This window comes from Lagenorhynchus albirostris, chromosome 12, assembly GCF_949774975.1.
Source record: "Lagenorhynchus albirostris chromosome 12, mLagAlb1.1, whole genome shotgun sequence".
NCBI classification, from domain to species: domain Eukaryota; kingdom Metazoa; phylum Chordata; class Mammalia; order Artiodactyla; family Delphinidae; genus Lagenorhynchus; species Lagenorhynchus albirostris.
In genome coordinates, this window is record NC_083106.1 from 6,949,967 (window position 1) to 6,967,410 (window position 17,444).

Below are 17,444 nucleotides of genomic sequence, written 5' to 3' on the forward strand. Positions count from 1 at the left end.
AACATCTCTAAGATGTGCCCGTGGGAGTGCCACCAACACTGTTAGCACCTTTCCAAAGCTGACCCTGACGGGAGTTGCCTGGGGTTGGGCCCAAGCATTCAAGGGAAGTGTTCATCTCCCCTGCTGCGCTAGCAAGCCGAAGGACGCCCACAGGCATATGGGACAAATTGGGCTCAAACTGCCATATGGCTTGAATCTCACATTTTGACTGGCAGAGTGTAACCGTTTTTACAGAGTCTAGTGCCTTTCTACAGATTGTAAATGATAAGGTCACGAGGATTAGAGACCAGTTAAAAATTAGAGAAGACATATGCTATGCATTTTACTAACGAATGGCCATATTCAAACATGTTCACTAATGAGTGGCAATATTTGAAAGTGGTGTTGAATTTGATCCTCTGTGACCATTGCTCCTTTTCTGGAAGGAACCAAATGCCCCGTAAGGTTTGGGAAATGCTGACTGGAAAGCAAAATTGAGCCGGCCTTGTAAGATGTTAAAGGGAATTTTCAGTTAGATGCAGAAATTTACCTGCCAAGAAGTTTGTTTAGAGCAACAAGGATGCTGTGAACATCATCATCAAATACTTGCAAGAGTCCCAGCTTGCAGCTCAATCCTACTTTGGCCTTCGGAAACAAGGGGAGTGGTGAAGTGAGGGAGGGGGCTGGGGATGTGGAGGGTGGGATGGGGGCAGCACCCCGGGAATCCTTCTTTAAAACGGTTACAGCGGGCTTCCCTGGCGGCGCGGTGGTTGAGAGTCCGCCTGCCGATGCAGGGGACGCGGGTTCGTGCCCCAGTACGGGAGGATCCCACATGCCGCGGAGCGGCTGGGCCCGTGAGCCATGGCCTCTGGGCCTGCGCATCCGGAGCCTGTGCTCCGCAGCGGGAGAGGCCACGACAGTGAGAGGCCCGAGCACCAAAAAAAAAAATAAAAACGGTTACAGCAAGAGAGAGTGAGACAGGAAGCGTGGAGGCTTGGGGAGAGAGGATCGCTGCCATCAGTCACACCTGTCACACTCCCCCAGGGTCCCTGCCCGTTGCTGTCATTGCTGTCCTGTCAGGGCAGCGGCAGTGGTGCTGAGTCTACTCTGCTCAGAGCAAAGGCCCAGGACACAGCCTCGGGCAACTGAATGTGCCGCTCCCTTGTCTCCTGTTTCCTTCTCCTTCACCGGGACCTCCAGTTTGTTGGCTGTCAGTGTTTAAAGCCACCGAAGCCAAAATTCACTTCGAGTCCTTTTCCCGCCAGCAGGATGAATTCAGGCCAGTCCAAACAAGGAGGAGACGAGCTCCGAGCACCTTGTTTCAGAGCCCAGGCAGGGGGAGCAGGGAAGTGATGGAGGGCCGGCTGCAGGCCCCTCTTGACCTTGGTTCAGCCGTCTGGACAGGACTCAGAAGTGACTGGGAGTTATTTCTCTGGCCAGGAGCACGTCTTTGCAGAAATCCAACATGGATAAAAAGGCCTTAGCAGAAGTGCTGTGAGTTAGAGATTCTTTTGTTTTGTTTGGGTTTGACAAAGGCCCTGATTGGTGACAGCACGCTGGAGGGGAGGAGGGGCAGGTCATCCCTCACACACCTCACTGCAGGGCCTGGGACCCACGCACGCTCCACGAGAGCAGGCTCGCAAAAGCAATCCAAATGTAAACTTCCCACACCCTTCGATCCAGCTATTTCACTTCTAGAAATTCATCCTACAGATTTCCTTTCACACGTGCAAAATGACCTATGGAGAAGGACGTTCCCCTCAGCTTTGTTTATAATGGCAAAATATTGGAAGGGGCCTAAATGCTCGTCCGTAGGGTGCTGGTTAAATGAATTCCGATACATCTATCAACTTGTATATCGTGTGGCTGTTGAGGGAAAATTCAGCTGTTCAGGGTTGCTCAAAGGGCACTGATATGGGACAGGCTGTAATGTATTAAATGAAAAAGCAAGGTGCAGAGCGCGTTACATAAAGCAATATTCTGTCTACCGTTTTTAGTCTCAAAATAGCTTGTATATATGCAGGTGAGAGTGATTGTCCCTGGAAAGCTTTGTGAGCTGACCGAGGAGGAAGGGAGACTTATTTTTCACTATTTGCCTTTTGCACCTTTTGAATTTGTGCTGTGTGCATGTATTATTCACTCAAAAAATATATAAACCATTTTTTAAAACCCAGACTATGTGAATTGTATCCCGATAAAGCTGTTTTTTGTGTGTTTTTTTTTTTGCGGTATGCGGGCCTCTCACTGTTGTGGCCTCTCCCGTTGCGGAGCACAGGCTCCGGACGCTCAGGCTCAGCGGCCATGGCCCACGGGCCCAGCCACTCCGCGGCACGTGGGATCCTCCCGGACCGGGGCACGAACCCGTGTCCCCTGCATCGGCAGGCGGACTCTCAACCACTGCGCCACCAGGGAAGCCCGATAAAGCTGTTTTTGAGCAAGGAAAAATAAATGGTCAAGAAGCATTTTTAAGTTTGAAAAAACTGTAAATATTTTAAAGTAGGAAATAAGTTCAAATATTTTTGTCTCTGATTATACATTGTACAGTTCAATTCCCAGGAGTATCATCACCAGGTGCACCACCCACACAGTTCAGAGCATTTATTAGGCGCCTCTCTTAATTTAAGGTTCTCTGTTGAAAGTAGGTTCGCAGGTATGGTCTCTTGTATGAGCTCATCTTCTCTAATAGGTTCTGAGACAGATGGTAATAAAGCTTCCCATTAGATCATACTCACAGTAAGTGTATAAATTAAGACTCTGCACAACCAAAAGACTGAATGGATACATACTTGTACTTGACTGAGATCATGATGCCGTAGGAAAAGGGAATTTTCAGAGTTCTTTTAAGAACTCCCGTGAATGGAAATTAAACCAAGGAGAGTAAGGGACTTTTCATGGTAGCAAACCTAAAACAAAAATAATTCAGGGGACGGGGTAGGGAGGGAGTGTAGAGGTCACAGTATTTTGTGGGAACGTAGATGGCACTGTGTAACCATCTTTGATGATTTGTACAGAATTTGAAAAATACAAAAGAGTTCAGCTACTGAGCTCTATCCAGCTTCCTTGAAATTATTTCTTTTTAGCCATTTGGAGATTGCATGTAAAAGATTGTTGTAGTCTGTTTGCGTTTAGAGCATGGCACAGTTTAAGACTGCTTCCCACCGTGAGATTCTGTGATTCTAAGATGTTGTGTACTTGAAAGGAAATAACCTGACTTTCTTCCTTTCGAACTTGTGTCTTAGCGCGTTATAATCTAACACCATCTCCGTTCTGTGGCACTGTCTTGTCAGAACCAGTTTTCCATATATCGGCGGCTAGCCACCCCGTGGGGAGCCTCCCTCTTTTGATAGACTATTTTTAACACACTGGGGCTGAATCTCATGTATCACTGCTGCCATCTTCTGGAAAGTCACACACCTAAAAGAAAAGTATTTCATCTAGTCCCAAAGAAGTACAAATGTGTGCGTCATGGTTTTGATGTTTCCCTTGAATATAGTAAGGGGTCCTGAGATGATATTTGATTCTCTCCTGTTCTTTTAACACAGAACTTCAGAGCTGTGGAGGAAAAATAAATGGCATATAATAAAATGCTTTTATAATAGATGCTGTCGTGATAGAAAACAAGCACAAAGAACTTGGGGCTTTTCACATAGAGATCATTCACCTTTGAGGGTCAGACCTTATCTTGAGGCTCATCGCTTGTAGGTGCCGAGGGCTCTCACCTTTACTGATAACAACCAACAATGCGTGTTCTGAGTGCATTGGAGGCTGTTCATCTCATCCCTTTTTATGCTTCCGAAGAGAAAATATACATACATATCCTTTTGAATGTCTCCATTATGGGCGTATGGGAAATCAAACTCAAACATCAATCAAACGACTTGTCTACTGACGTGGTACTGAATGATAAACGTGACAGGCAGTTCATTTAGCTGCATGGTAGTGTGGGATTTCCTAAGGGGAGTGACAGTGACGGCACCTCTGCCTGTACACGAGGAACAAGGGGTCAGTATCCCTTTCTCTGCTGCAGTTATGGGGAGCTGACAAGCTTGGTGCTTCCCACGAGGTCCTCAGTTTCACTCAGGCCTTCACAGAACAACAGCATTATTAGTATATTGAGAATTGCTTTAATTAACAAGGTGCTTTACTATCACCTTACTTTTCTATAGAATTTTTTTGCTCATAAAACATTGTAACTCCATGAGAAAACCATTTCTCCTATTTACTAGGTGCCAGAAACTGGGTTAAATATTAATTATCTTATTATTTCTTCTTTACAGATGCAGGAAACTAAAGCAAAGAGATGTTAGGGTCACACAGATAATAAATGGTAGAGAAGGGCCTCTGAGTCCAGGTCTCTCCGACTTCAAAGGCTTTACTTTTAAACACTAAATTGTATCTGAGTTTTTAAAATACAAATATCACTGTATGATTTCATGAATTACAATATGCTATTCTTTTACATGTTGTCCAAGTCCAAGATTTTATTCACCCAAAATAAATACTCAACACATATTAACCGCAAGGCAAAAATATGACTTGAATGGTAAGAACAGTTTGGCTATTACTTATTAGAAAAAAAAGTATCTTGTTGAACTTATCCTTTATTGAATAGTTGTCTTAAAATTGTATACTTCATCTTAGGCATTTAGGATGAGCTAATTACTACAGTTAAGTGAGAAGTTTGGCACCAACCAGACAGGCAGCTGCGCCAAAGAGAAAAATGTATTCGATCACCAGGTTCACTGTCAGATAAAGGGAAGCCGTCACACTGTTGGGAGTGATTAACTTGTTCCTGGTGTTGACTTCTAAGACGCATTGTCCTGTGGGTACTCGGGATTAAAAACAAACAGGGAGAGAATTCCTTCTCGGTCCACTCGTTAGGACTCCGTGCTCTCATTGCCAGGGGCCCGGGTTCGATCCCTGGTTGGGGAAATAAGATCCCAGAAGCCACGCAGCACAGCCAAAAAAAGGGGGGGGAGGGGGGAAGATTTAAATTACAATTTTTCAAATAACATAGACAATTCAAAAGTTGTCTTTGCAAAAGAATAACTGACCTAGTATAAATAAACTGACCTAGTAAAACTTCTGTAGGAGCTTAGCTGTGTCAACCAAGGTTTCACCAGAGAGACAGAACCAGTAGGAGATAAATATAAATATAGATTATCTAGGGATGCTCAGCTGTCCCCATAGATCTATAGATATATAAAGAGATATCTATAGATACAGCTATAGTAGATATCTAGTATATATTTATATATAAATATCTCTATGTCTAATATATCTGTATCTATAGAGAGAGACTGATTGCAAGGAATTGGCTTACGTGATTATGGGGATTATGGGGCTACCTAGGCAAGTCCCAGATCCACAGGGCAGGATGCCAGGAAGGGCAGGCTGGAACTCTGTTGTCCACAGGTGAACTCTCTTCCTGAGGAAGCTTCAGGTCTGCTCTTAAAAACCTTTCAACTAATTGAATCAATCCCACCCAGATCATCTAGGACTGTCTCTCTTCACTGAGAAACCTACATTAGTGTTTGGTTGAATAGACTATAGTCTAGCCAAGTTGGCACATAAAATTAACATCACAGGCACTAAGGTAGTACAGTCCATAGATATTGCTTTTTAATCATATGTAATAAGGAGATAGAGTTTACAGAACCAATAGAATAAGTATGTATTACTGTTATGATTTTTAAAAGGCTTTAAAAATTCTTTTTTTAAAACATGCAAAAATTATTAGCATTTGTCAGATCTATCTCAAAAGAAAATAATCCAGGGGCTTCCCTGGTGGTGCAGTGGTTGGGAGTCCGCCTGCCGATGCAGGGGACACGGGTTTGTGCCCCGGTCCAGGAAGATCCCACATGCCGCGGAGTGGCTGGGCCCATGAGCCATGGCCGCTGAGCCTGCGCATCCGGAGCCTGTGCTCCGCAACGGGAGAGGCCACAACAGTGAGAGGCCCGCATACCGCAAAAAAAAAAAAAAGAAAAGAATCCAGGAAAAGTATACAATATAACTGTGTGGTAGTCTCTTCCATTCAGTTAGTATTTACTCACAAGGCATCCTAAAAGAGCCTCCGCAAATATGAGCCCACAGCTAATGAACCCCTGGGGAGATGGCAGCCTTCTACATTATTGGTTAAAGCCAGACCCATGTGCCCCAGAAAGGAGACAGGCAGGTTGGCAGAGTGAATATGAGGATACTGGAGCCAGATGTTTTCTCCTCAAGCTCTTTGCAAATACCTGTGCCCCTAGGAGTTTTTGCAAACAGACCCAAAACATTATCTCAAGGAGTTTTGTATCTGCCTAAGCCAGACTTCCCAAATTTCCTCTGTTCACCATGCCCCTAGTGGTAAATTTTTCCTGGTGCTTCTAGGCCAAAAGAAACGCGTAACATTCTGTTTATTAAATAATTAGGTCCACATAACATAAGTAAGAATTAATGTCTTAACAACTTCATAGCCATTTGAAAAAATAGTTCACATAAATTGAAAGAAACAAATATTTTTATTTCATTCTTAAATAACTACATCTCCTGGTCCAAAGAGATGCTCACCTGGCAGCTGTCTTTTTTATCACAGTAACCTCCAAAAATCCCGCTTTGCAAAAACATGATGTCAGCAAAAGGAGGGTAGCACAATCTATGTTAATAACACCATGAACAGCCTTGAGTTAGTAATTCACAGTGTCCAACAGATGCTGAGTATCACTGTGCTTTTCCTCAAAAATTTAAAAGATCCCACTCCACCCCTGTGAGTTTGTTGTGACACCCCAGGGCTCCTTGGTACACAGTTTGAGAACTGAAGTCCTAAGCATTTGTACAAGTACCTGGTTGACAGTCTTGAGTTCTGGATAACTTAATTAAAAACCTGCACTTTCAGTAATGTATATATGTCGATGCTACTCTCACTTTGCCCCAGCTTCTCCCTCCCACCCCGCGTCCTCTGAATGTAAAATAGATAGCTAGTGGGAAGCAGCAGCGTAGCACAGGGAGATCAGCTCCGCGCTTTGCGATGACCTATAGCGGTGGGATAGGGAGGGTGGGAGGGAGGCTCAAGAAGGAGGGGATAAGGGGACATGTGTATGCATATGGCTGATTCACTTTGGTGTACACAAAAACTAACATAGTATGGTGAAGCAATTATACTCCAATAAAGATATATTAAAAAAAAAAAAAAAGCCAACACTGAACCCCCCCAAAAAAACCCTGAACTTTTTTTAGATCAAATCAGACCTTCTAGATAGTTCCTCATTTTGTACGAGACAGATTTATTTAACTAGGAAGCCCATGGCACAATGTATCTAAATTTAAGTTATACTGTCTGAATAGGAGCAAATTAGCAAGTGCATTAATGCTAAATTATCACCAACACATTTTTTCAGCTTTCTCTTGCCTTTTGCCATACTGAAGTGGTGAGGGTTTAATTTTTTTTTTGGGGGGGGGGGTTCGCGAGCCTCTCACTGTTGTGGCCTCTCCCACTGCGGAGCACAGGCTCCAGACGCGCAGGCTCAGCAGCCATGGCTCACAGGCCCAGCCACTCTGCGGCATGTGGGATCCTCCCAGACCGGGGCACGAACCCGTGTCCCCTGCATCGGCAGACGGACTCTCAACCACTGTGCCACCAGGGAAGCCTGAGGGTTTAATTTTTATAGGCTCTTTCTTTTCTGTTTTATATATATATATGGTGTATTCTTTGTAGTACTGGTATGAAAGGGAATTTAATGTCTTTGTGTCAGGAAAGTCCTATCTATTCTGACAAACTGATCAACCTCCAGAGTGTTCCTCTACCATGAAACTGATTTTATATCTCATCCCCGAGCTAATAAGATGTGAAACATTTTCCCTGTCACACCAAGAGATCAGACTTGCTTCCATGAAAAGCAGTGGGGTGAAATCACACAGTGAGCTCTTCTCAATGATTGAACCATTCAGTTCACAGTTTTTCAACATAAGAACAGAGTGATGGGTCTGAGACGAACCCAAAGATGAGCAGATACATTAAAAAAAAAAAAAGCCTTAAGAAAGGACTCTAGGGTCCAATTCATTCACTGTTCACCGGATTAGCTGTCAGTTCAGGGAAAATTAAAATGTCAGAAATTAAAACCTGGTGGTCTTGGTGATTTGTGTAATGACATCCTGACACATACCCCCTCTCCCACCAACATGAACCTTTAAGGAAAGTTTATATCCCACAAAACGTGGGCTCATTCTCTTTGCTGTGAGAAGAAATAAGCTATAACACTCTGAAAGTGCTGGTGAGAAGAGAGATGGTGACATAGCTGTAGAAGAGGCCTTTTCCTGATAAAATACTTGTCTTTCTTGCTTGTTATGCCCTGAGATTAAAATGATCTTCAGATGAGGTGTTAAAACAGGAAATTGACCATGGGGACAGAGGAGAAGTTGTTTCTGTGGTGGAGACAACGTGAAGGGAAAAAATGTCTTGGGGACTTCCCTGGTGGCGCAGTGGTTAAGAATCCGCCTGCCAATGCAGGGGACACGGGTTTGTACCCCGGTCCGGCAGGATCCCACATGCCGCAGCGCGACTGGGCCTCTGAGCCATGGCCGCTGAGCCTGCGCATCTGGAGCCTGTGCTCCGCAGCGGGAGAGGCCACAACAGTGAGAGGCCCGCGTACCGCAAAAAAAAAAAAAAAAAAAAAAAGTAATTTGGCACACAAACCATCACCCAAGTAAGAGGCAGGGATAGAATGAGCTTGGAAAAGAAAAACATGTGACCAGATGCAACCAGCAAGCCCCTCTCTAACCCACATGTGTTCTCCTGCAGTTTGTCTTTTGCCGGGACTGTAAGGAACCGTACCACGAAGGTGAATGCAGCGCCCTGTTTGAAGCCTCAGGAACAGTTACTCAGGTAGAGTACCCTCTTCCTTCCTCAAAGCAGGGCTCAGGCTATGGGGATGAGAGCTGTTTCCTGGAGACCATCGAAGGTTCCAATCTGAAAACATCAGGGCCAGCTTAGTAGCCTACAGCCATGGTGAAGGGACTCTGGACTCCCCACCATCAGTCCCTCCAGAACCACTTCCTTCCTCCGGGCGAGCTGTAGACTTCCCAGTGGCCATGTGTGGTGTGTTGGTACTTCCATGAGAGTTTTACCCCAGAGGTAAGTGGATTAGGGATAAGGTATCTTAGCATGATCAGAGGAGTCTTTAGAAAAGAGAGAAAACCATTCAGCAACCTCTCCATCAGGGAAATCAATACTAGCCTCACATTATTTTTTTTCAAAAGTGCCTTTGTTTGAACTCTTTGGTGAAAACTATCTCCATGAATGGAGTGGTAGAAGTATTGCAGTATTATACGATGCAAGGATATCATTGTTTTTTTAGCAACATCGTTACCAAACTCAGGTCCAGCTGCTCACCGCTGGAAAATCAATACCCAAGAGGCAGTTGTTGGTAGAAAGGAAAATCGTTTTTAATCGGAAAGCCGGCTGTCTGGGTAGATGGTAGACTCCGTGTCCCCAGAAAACCATGTCTGAAGAGTCTGCTTGGCCATGAAAGTTTTTAAAGGGAAGAAGGGAAGTAATCTCAGCTAATCATTGAGATGGGGGGTTAGAGTCGTCACCATCCCCCCCCCACCCATCCACACACCCCCCACCCACACACCCCCACCCCCCCACTGCATGCAGGCTTGTTGACTTCTTGTGATCTTTCTTTGGATGCTATCTTGTTCACACAGTCTGCTCACAGAGTTTGTTCAAGAGATTACTGAAAGGGAAGCTAGGGAAGAGATCGGGTCGTGGGTTACGTATTCTTCATTTCTGCTTCTTTGATCCATGGAAAGAACCAACAGGTTAGGCAAGGTATTGTGTGATCAAAAGATTTGATAGGTGTGCTAGGGCCAGAGATGAGCAGAGCTTGGGGGCGCCTGGTTTAAAAGTTAGTTACAATGTAGCTTTGCTAAATTGACGAGAAAAGGGGTTTCCTGCAAAGAGCTGCTTAAAATATCATGGACTGTGCTAAACTGTATTTCAGTCTTGATTAGGTAAAGAACATGTTTACTGAGCCTTACTCTCTGAAGTGCTCTATCAGGCTTAGGGAAATGCAAATATATTTTCTTTTATTTATTAATTATGATCAACCAAACCTTAGGGGAAAGGAGTAAAAACTTCAACACAGTTGATGAATTTGCTCATTATTTTTCTCCTGATAGAGATGTTAACAAGGGTATAGACACCAAATCTACCCAGATAAATCCTTTAGTCATTTTATTGACAGGAACCCCATAAATAGACAGAGAAGTTCCAGAACATTTTAATTTCACAGTTGAGAATTTTAAGTATCGCGGAATGCTCTAAAATGAGAGCATAAAGAAGTGAATCCCTGTAAGGTATTCTGTGGATGTATTTACTCAGTATTAGCATAACTAAAGAAACATAATGAGTGAATTCAGGTCTTCTCAGCTGCTCCTAAAATACTGACCCTGAGCATTGAGAGATTTAGGGCTGAACTGCATTTCTATGCCACACGCTCTTCCTGTTGACTTATTGTAGCTCTGGGCACTCAGATGCAAGCTCTCTGGGTCCTGATGTCAGGAATAATAATGACCCTGAGACCCGCCCCCTTGCCTCAGGGCCAGAAGGGTTAGACCAGAACAAAGGCTGCTACTGTGGGAGATGGGTGTGATCCAGCAGTTTATACGCATATGTTCATATGACAATAGACCTGGACAAAGCCTTCCAAGAAGGGGTCCCCTAACATCTATTTACTTAAACACAGTAGCAGTAAGGTGAAGAAGAGTGTTGCTTAACCTAAAGCTGTCCAGTGCCTGACGCACTCAATAATCCCCTTCATTCTTCTTTCAAGAGGAACTAACCAACCTTGGTGTTAATGATTAAGGTAGCCCAAATTTAAAAAAAGAAAAGAAACTCAGAAATATGGGAGAAAGAGAGTTAGAGCTGGCCTTGAGTACAGATGACCAGTATCAAGGGGCCTGTGTCTGCACACACCATCAATCAGCAGGTGTTAAATCGAGCATTTCTACTGGCCAGACATCCTGCTAGACTCTGAAGAAATGTAGATAAGTACATTTATCTTCAGAGGGGAGCCACAGGGGAGACTTACAGGAAAATAGATAATGATCATAATATGCTAAAACAAAGTTGAGTGAATATAGCTTTGTACAGTGTTTCCCTAGGAAAGTCATGGAGGGTGGGTCAGTTTGTCAAGAAAACAGTGGGGTAGAGATGACAGGGAACATTCCAGCAGAGGGCACTGAATGGACAAAGGTACAGAGGCAAGATTCTCTCCAGCTACCCTGTGTTCTGTCCATCCCTACATCCCCAGGCTCAAGACAGTATCTGGTGCACAGACATTTAGTGGATATTTGTTAAGTGATGGTGGTGTCGACTGAAGAAAAACACACAACCTAAAAGTTGTGAGTTAAGTTTATTTGAAGACCTTACTGAGGACTCTAGCCGGGAGACAGCCTCTCAGCTCTGAAGAGGTAATGGAGGAGCCAGGATATATAGGAGTTTGTGCTGGAAAAAAACAAACAACAACAAAAAAAACATGTAGTCAAACATCAAAAGATTACTGCTAATCAAACAAAGCAGACCTCTCAAGTTAATGATTTTAGTGCTTTTCTATGTATGGGAAGCTACAAGAGTCCAGGCTCTGAAATTATTCCTTCGATATGCATCTTAACTACCTAGGGCCAGTATCCAGAACACAGAACGTTTCCTGATTTTCTGCGTCCTGAATTCCCCTCAAGGTCTACTGTGTGGGCAGCTGCAGTGGCCAGTGGCTTGATTTCGGGCAACATTTGCTCTTTGCTGGAATGGCAGGCAACACTCCCTTTCCACAGTGGCATCTATAAAGAAAAAGACATTATTTCATTCATTCAATAGTATTAAACACCTGTAGTGGGTTAGGCTTGTTTCTAGGCTCTGGGGATTAAGTCCCTGCTCTCATGGAGTTTATGTTACTTTATTAGATGCCACAAGGCTTCTAATTGCATACACAATATGATAGGAATTCAGAGGAGGAATCTTTATTCAAGACAGGGTTATCCAAGAGAGAATTCAGGAAGAGACGGCCCTGCAACAAGACCTCTCTGAAATGAGCCTCCTTCCGGCCTAGAGCTCGGATAACTGCACCAGCCTCACAGTTCTCTTATTTGAAAACAAAGCGAATGGACCCGCCAAACTGGAAAAGTCTGCTGGTTCACTACCGCCTGAGAACAGAAGGCAACTAGCGTTTGGGGGTTTTGCTGCCATTTTTTCCTAAATCTCTGATCCATTCAGGGTCCTCAGAAGAGACTGTAACTGAGGGGTCGTGGATGACCTACAGTTGTGGGGAAGGGTCGCAAGAACCAAAATCGATGTGGAGGGCCTAGGAGTCCAGCATGGGGGAACCATGACTGCGCCAGGCCTGAAGGGACAAGAGGAGGAAATGGCGTAACACGGGGACCAACCTCAAGAGCTGGAACCATGGAGGAGCTCTGACAGGAGGTGTAATTGTGGAGAGTCCAGCGTTGCCAGAAGTAGACCCAAAGCCGGAGGGGAGTGAGGACCAACACCTTGACTTCTCCCGCTCACCCTCTGGTCTCTTGCAAATGTCTCCCATTGGCCACACCCAACTGAAAGCCAGCCCTAAGGGACCCAAGGGACACAGCCCACCGGATTCAGCCTTCCACTTCCTTCCTCACACAGAGCAGAGGAGAGAAAAGAACACAGAATAACCAGTATATCCTCTATGGACTGGTTTACCACGTCTCTGGTTTCCTCATTTCAACAAGAGCTACTCTTGGACACGGAGAAGGATGAACCCAACAAGCTATTTCATCAACCTGAAAGAGCCAATTCTGTTTGGCAAGAGAATGAAGGATTTTTATTTTCATAGAGCCAGTTTATTTTCTGTTCCCTACATTTCTCCCAAACAGCAGTGATCTCCAAATGGATGACCTCTGCAATCCCACTTAACTGAAATATTTGAAGGGGTGGCACTCCACACACCTAACAGTAAAAGTCTAATCGCAGCCTCCCTTCCTGGAACGGAAGGCTTCAGGTGCATCCTCGTGTCTGAATTTTGCTAAGACATCAAAATGCCCGCATTAGCCTTCTTCAAATTTCCTTTCAATTCAATTCATTTGTAAGGTTTTTCCTTTCAGCCGTCTGTGGCTACTCTCCACTGTTCTCGCTCTAAAGCTGAGCGGTTTCTGACATTATCCAGCCAGACAAGCCCATGTCTCCCAGGGCCCAATCAGGATTTTCCCATAAGTTAAGCTGCTTGACCCTAATCTTAATGCATTTTTTGATTAATGCAACTTTTTTTTTAAAAAGCAAACTCAAAAATTGGTTTTAAATTGGTTTTAAAATATTGAACAAGCTTGCAGTTGAAACTGCTGGGGGTTTGGGGAATCAGTGACAGAAGATCATTCGCGTCACGGGCTAATGAGAGTCCAGCCCCATTTGCTGCTTCTTGCTGGAGCCGGGTTGTTCTCCTGCACGTATTCCCCCTGGAGGCTTTCTAATAAGTAAACACTTGCTCTTGTAAACCACATAAATTGATTCATTCTCCCAGGGCTTCTAAGTAGTTGACATGACTCCTCCTATTCCACAAGAAGGCAACAGAGACCTCCAGAGTTTTCATGCTGTTGTCCAGAACCACAAAGGAGATTATTCTCATTGGCTACACCTGATCAGAGTAGTTTGGGAACAGTGACTGCTCTCTCTGATGAATAAATCCGCAGTGTCTAACGGGAGTGTGCCACCCCTGCCTGCCTGGTGTCTGCTCGACCTCCAAGACCCAGATCGTAAGACAGGTCCTCCATGAGGCCGCCTGCCCACCCCACTACCTCCTCCAAGCTCTCAGACTACACCACATACCTCTGCTATACATTCTTCACATGGAAATGTTGTTTCCCTATATCTTCACTAAAATTCTGAACTTTCTTAGTGCAAGGTTTGTACCTGTTTTGTCTTTATAACCCCCAGTGCCTAGCACGTAGGGACACTCATTAAATGTTAGTGAATGAATGACAGCTCCCTCTTTCCTCGCCATACATCCATCCTCACCGTGAGGCTGGGAGAGCACGCTACAGGAATGCGTGGGGAGGAGTAGATCAAGATGGTGACATGGGGGCTTCCCTGGTGGCGCAGTGGTTGAGAGTCCGCCTGCCGATACAGGGGACACGGGTTCGTGCCCCGGTCCGGGAAGATCCCACATGCCACGGAGCGGCTGGGCCCGTGAGCCATGGCCGCTGAGCCTGCGCGTCCGGAGCCTGTGCTCCGCAACGGGAGAGGCCACAACAGTGAGAGGCCCGCGTACCGCAAAAAAAAAAGGAAAAAAAAAATTGGACTAAATCTTCTCAAATCCTGCCACTGCTTTATCAAATCAGTTTAGGTAATAATCGAAATCATTTGTTGTCACTTCAGCCATCTTCACAGCTTCTTCACCAGGAGGAAATTCCACCTCCAGAAACAACTTTATGGGAATTCCCTGGTGGTCCAGTGGTTAGGCCTCGGCACTTTCACTGCCAGCCAGGGAACAAAGATCCTGCAAGCCGCACGGCCAAGAAGAAGAAAAGAAACAACTTTATTTGCTCATCCCTAAGAAGCAAGTTCTTATCCATGAAGTGTTATGAGACTGCAGCAAGTCAGTCACATCTTCAGGCTCCACTTCTAATTCTAGTTCTCTTGCTATTTGCACCACATCTGCAGTTATTTTCTTCACTGAAGTCTTGAACCCCTCAAAGTCACCCATGAGTGTTGGAATCAAACTCCTGTTAATGTTGATATTTTGACCTCTTCCAATGAATCATGAATGTTCTTCATGGCATCTGAAATGGTGAATCCTTTCCAGAGGTCTTCAATATACTTTGCCAAGATCCACCAGAGGAATCACTATCTATGGCAGGTATAGCCTTATGAAATCTATTTCTTAAATAATAAGAATTGAAAGTCAAAATGACTCTTTGATCCATGGACTGCAAGATGGGTGTTGTGTCAGCAGGCATGAAAACAACATGAATCTCACTGTACTTCTCCATCAGAGCTCTTGGGTGACCAGGTACATTGTCAGTGAGCAGTAATATCTTGAAAGGAACCTTTTTTCTGAGCAGTAGGTCTCAACTATGGGCTTAAAATATTCAGTAAACTATGTTGTAAACAGATGTGCTGTCATCCGGGCTTTGTCATTCTGTTTACAGAGCACAGGCAGAGTAGACTGAGCATAATTCTTAAGGGTCCCAGGATTTGGGGAACGGTAAATGAGCATTAGATTCAACATAAAGTCGCCAGGTGCATTCGCCCCTAACAAGAAAGCCAGCCTGTCCTTTGACGCTTTGAAGCCAGGCATTGACTTCTAACTCTGAAAGTCCTAGATGGCATCTTCTTCCAAGATGAGACTATTTCATCTGCTGTTCAGCGTAGCATGAATTATCTCAGCTGGATCTTCTCGATAACCTGCTGCAGCGTCTCCATCAGCACTTTCTGCTTCACTTTGTGCTCTGATGTGATGGAGACGGCTTGTTTCCTTAACCCTCATGAGCCAACCTCTGCCAGCTTCAAACACTTCTTCTGCAGCTTCCTCACCTCTCTCAGCCTTCACAGAACTGAAGAGAGTCAGGGCCTTTCTCTGGATTAGGCTTTGGTTTAAGGGAATGTTGTGGCTGATTTAATCTGTCCAGACCCCTCAAACTTTCTTCATATCAGCAATAAGGCTATTGCACTTTCTTATCGTTCATGTGTCCACTGGAGTAGCACTTTAAATTTCCTTCAAGAGCTTTTCCTTTGCGTTCACAGCTTGACTAAACGTTTGGTGCAAGAGGCCTGGCTTTCGGCCTGTGTCGGCCTTGGACACGCCTTCCTCACTGAGCTTAACCACTTCTAGCTTTTGATTTAAAGCGAGACTTACAACACTTCCTTTCATTTGAACACTTAGAGGACACTGTAGGGTTATTAATTGGCCTGATTTCAGTATTGTTGTGTCTCAGGGAATAAGGAGGCCCAAGGAGAGGGGGAGAGACACAGGGGAGTGCCTGGTCTGTGGAGCAGTCAGAGCACACACAACATTTATCGCTTAAGTTGGGAGTCTTATATGGGCGCGGTTCATGGGGCCTCAGAAAAGTTACAATAGTAACATCAAAGGTCACTGATCACAGATCACCGTGATAAATACACTAATGATGGAAAAGTTTGAATTACTGTGGGACAAATGTGACAAAATGTGTGACAAATGTGACAAAATGTGTGACAAAAAGTGACACAAAGACACGAAGTGAGCCAGTGCTATTGGGAAAGCGGCGCTGACAGACTTGCTTGAGGCACAGTTGCCACAAACCTTCAATCTGTAGAAAGCACAGTGTCTGTGAAGTGCAACAAAGGGAAGCACAATAAAATGAGGTATGCCTGTACGGCTATACGCTGTACAGCCACAGGGATCCAGAGATTAGCTGACTGACTCCTATACACCAGAGAAAATAGCCACCTTGAAACAGGAACCCCAACTCTCAACTTCTCCTAGAGGCGCAAAGGGTTTGGACCTCACATCTAGGGCCCCAGCTGTTAAGATTCCCACCAGAAGGCCTGGCTCCCAAAACAGCTAGCTCTGAAAACCAACAGGGCTTGTGTCCATGAGACCCGTAAGACTGTAGCAAACAAAGAAGTGATTCTTAACAGACGCACAAGCACTCACCATGGCTATCCCCCCAGGGCTTAGCGGGGGCTACTCTTCATTGCCGTGGCTTCTCTTGTTGCGGAGCACGGGCTCTAGTCTAGGTAAACAGGCTTCAGTAGTTATGGCACGTGGGCTCAGTAGTTGTGGCTTGCGTACTTAGTTGCTCCTCGGCATGTGGGATCTTCCCGGACCAGGCGTCGAACCCGTGTTCCCTGCACTGGCAGGCGGATTCTTAACCACTGCGCCACCAGGGAAGTCCCTGTGTCAGTAATCTTTTGATTCATAAGAGAAAATAAGATTCCCACAATAAACCACTGCTCCCTCCTTCAGCCTCCTAAATTAGAAGAATAAAACCACCATTTTGCCCAGGGAAAGATAATCATAATTTACCCTTGTGTAGTACTTGGTTACAAAGCACTTTCAAATACGCCATCACATGTTGAGCCTCATTACAACTTTTTGCAGTAGATTTAGATGACAGGCAAGGTAGGAGGAGGGAGAGTGACCTGCCAGGAGCCAGAGAGTTGATCATCACCAGATCAATAGTGCCTACTGGTGTCACTCTGCATTTTGAAAAAGGGAGATATGCAGGTTAATGCTGGCTGTCCCAGGGTGGCAAACTTAAATGCTAACAGGCACCAGTAATATAAACAAGCCGAGTAGGCTGGATTAAGCTCACAGGCCTTTCAATGTTTTGAGTGTAAAGATACAGTACACTTTTCGTCTAACTTTCCTATTTCAACAAAGAGAACAGCAGCAGAATAGCACATCAAAGCACTAGCCTGCAAGAACAGTTACACACGGACCGCGATGGAGTCTGTGCCAGGCCAGGGTGCG

The 17,444-nt window shown here is 44.9% G+C and overlaps 1 protein-coding gene across 6 annotated transcripts in view; it reads left to right on the top strand.

Moving 5' to 3' along the window:
• LOC132530597 (E3 ubiquitin-protein ligase parkin) overlaps positions 1 to 17,444 on the top strand; it is a 1,420,256-nt gene that overhangs the window by 1,228,938 nt on the left and 173,874 nt on the right. For all 6 annotated transcript variants that reach the window (XR_009543830.1, XR_009543829.1, XM_060167843.1 and 3 more), the window contains exon 10: positions 8,759 to 8,842. Coding sequence is in view for 4 of the 6 variants with exons in the window: in XM_060167843.1 (XP_060023826.1) it covers positions 8,759 to 8,842 (84 nt within the window). In the remaining 2 variants the exon portion in view is untranslated. The remainder of the gene's footprint in view (positions 1 to 8,758; positions 8,843 to 17,444) is intronic.